The following is a 1528-nucleotide window of genomic DNA, read 5'->3' on the forward strand; positions in this document are numbered from 1 at the left end:
CCTCCTCCTCGCCTTCCCTTGATAGGAAAGAGAGAAGGTCAAGAAGAAGGGGGTGTCACCTTACCCACGACGTTCCCTTCTCTTTCTCCTTCTTCTCCTCTGCAGAACCTTCTTGCGCTTCCTTCTTGTCCTTCTTCTTCTCCTTCTCCAGTGGTCTTTGAAGAATCTGAGAATAGGCAATTCATTCTCAGCCGTCTTAGTCGAAATCACGAAGGCAAGAGAAGTTTAGATAATAATGTCTCTCTCCAAATCCAGAAATGGCAAACGTCGCTTCTTCACATGGACTTCCATAAAGATTTATCTTCTTCTTCTTCTTCGGCGACCTCATGGGGGAGTCTAGGCCCAGGGGGAGATGACCTGACAAGCGCTTCTTCATCTTCTCGCACGGATACAACCACTCCCGCCCAAGCAGGAGAAGGGTCGGCTTATATTCGGAGTTCGAATGAGGAGCACTCCCAGTCCGAGCCAAGGGCGAGAGCTTCCATGGAGGGATACAGTGAAGGGGAAAGCGACAAGGAAGAAGACAGACGAAGAAGAAGAAAAAGAACAACAGTAGGACCGAAAAGAAAGACAGAAAGAGAAGGAGGAGAAGAAGAAGAAGAGAGGAGATCTAGTTGTCGATTTTCATCTTCCCCGCCAAAGGATCGAGAGGATAGTGACACGGCGAGAGATCGAGAAGAGACAGACGGAACGTTCATTACGCAATTGCAACAGAGAAAAGAAGAAAGACCTGATGAGGGGGGGCAAAGAGGAAAGGGAGACAAATCACAAGAAGGAGACGAAGAGAAACAAAGAGGAGACAGAGGTAGAAAGAGTGGAGGAGGAGACGAATCAAGGAAGGAGGAGACAAGGAAAGATCATTCGCCTCACCGTCATCACTGCCATGGGAGTAGAGACTTCAGTCCTTCTAGGAGATTTAAGGGTAAACACAGGAAAACCCAAAAAAATACCAACCCTTATTATATACACATTAAAGATATAAAAAAGATATAAGAAAGAGAGAGAGAAAGATATAAGAAAGAAAGATATAAGAAAGAAAGAGTGAGAAAGAAAGAGTGAGAAAGATATAAGAAAGAAAGAGAGTGGGGTCAGCACAGATACACTCGCTGAGGCTTTGCCCTGTTTCTTCCCTTGGCTCTCTTTCAAGAAATTCTTCTTCTTCTTGCTGTTGGCTGATCTCTCAGGCTATTGACCTTCTCTACGTCTCATCTTTACTCATACACGAGGCATCTTCTCTCTCTTTCAAGAGAGGTCGCTCTTTTCTTTAGTCGTTATGTTTCTTTCTCTACATTATGATCTAGCCTCTTCCTGAAGATACACCTACATACGAACATAAGGAGGAAAGAGTGTAAAAGATGAGACGCTTCTCTTCTCCTGTCTGTCTATGTCGATGTATGGCCGTTGTGGTCTTTATCTACCTCATCTTCATTCTTTTGCTTTCCTCTCACTCTCTGGGCTTCTAGAGCACGCAGTTCTTCTCCTGCCTTCTTATACCGGGACGATGAAAAGGATAGATTAAAGATAGATA

General features: G+C 44.7%; 1 protein-coding gene across 1 annotated transcript; it reads left to right on the forward strand.

Annotated features, from left to right (window-relative positions):
• Positions 1-3: 3 nt before the first annotated feature.
• Positions 4-921, forward strand: CSUI_011419 (uncharacterized protein; the record flags this gene model as incomplete). Its single annotated transcript, XM_068071517.1, has 1 exon — positions 4-921. A coding segment is annotated over exon 1 (642 nt), but the record flags the coding sequence as incomplete, so codon positions are not given.
• Positions 922-1528: the final 607 nt, after the last annotated feature.

This window comes from Cystoisospora suis (assembly GCF_002600585.1).
Source record: "Cystoisospora suis strain Wien I chromosome Unknown contig_11570, whole genome shotgun sequence".
NCBI lineage: Eukaryota > Apicomplexa > Conoidasida > Eucoccidiorida > Sarcocystidae > Cystoisospora > Cystoisospora suis.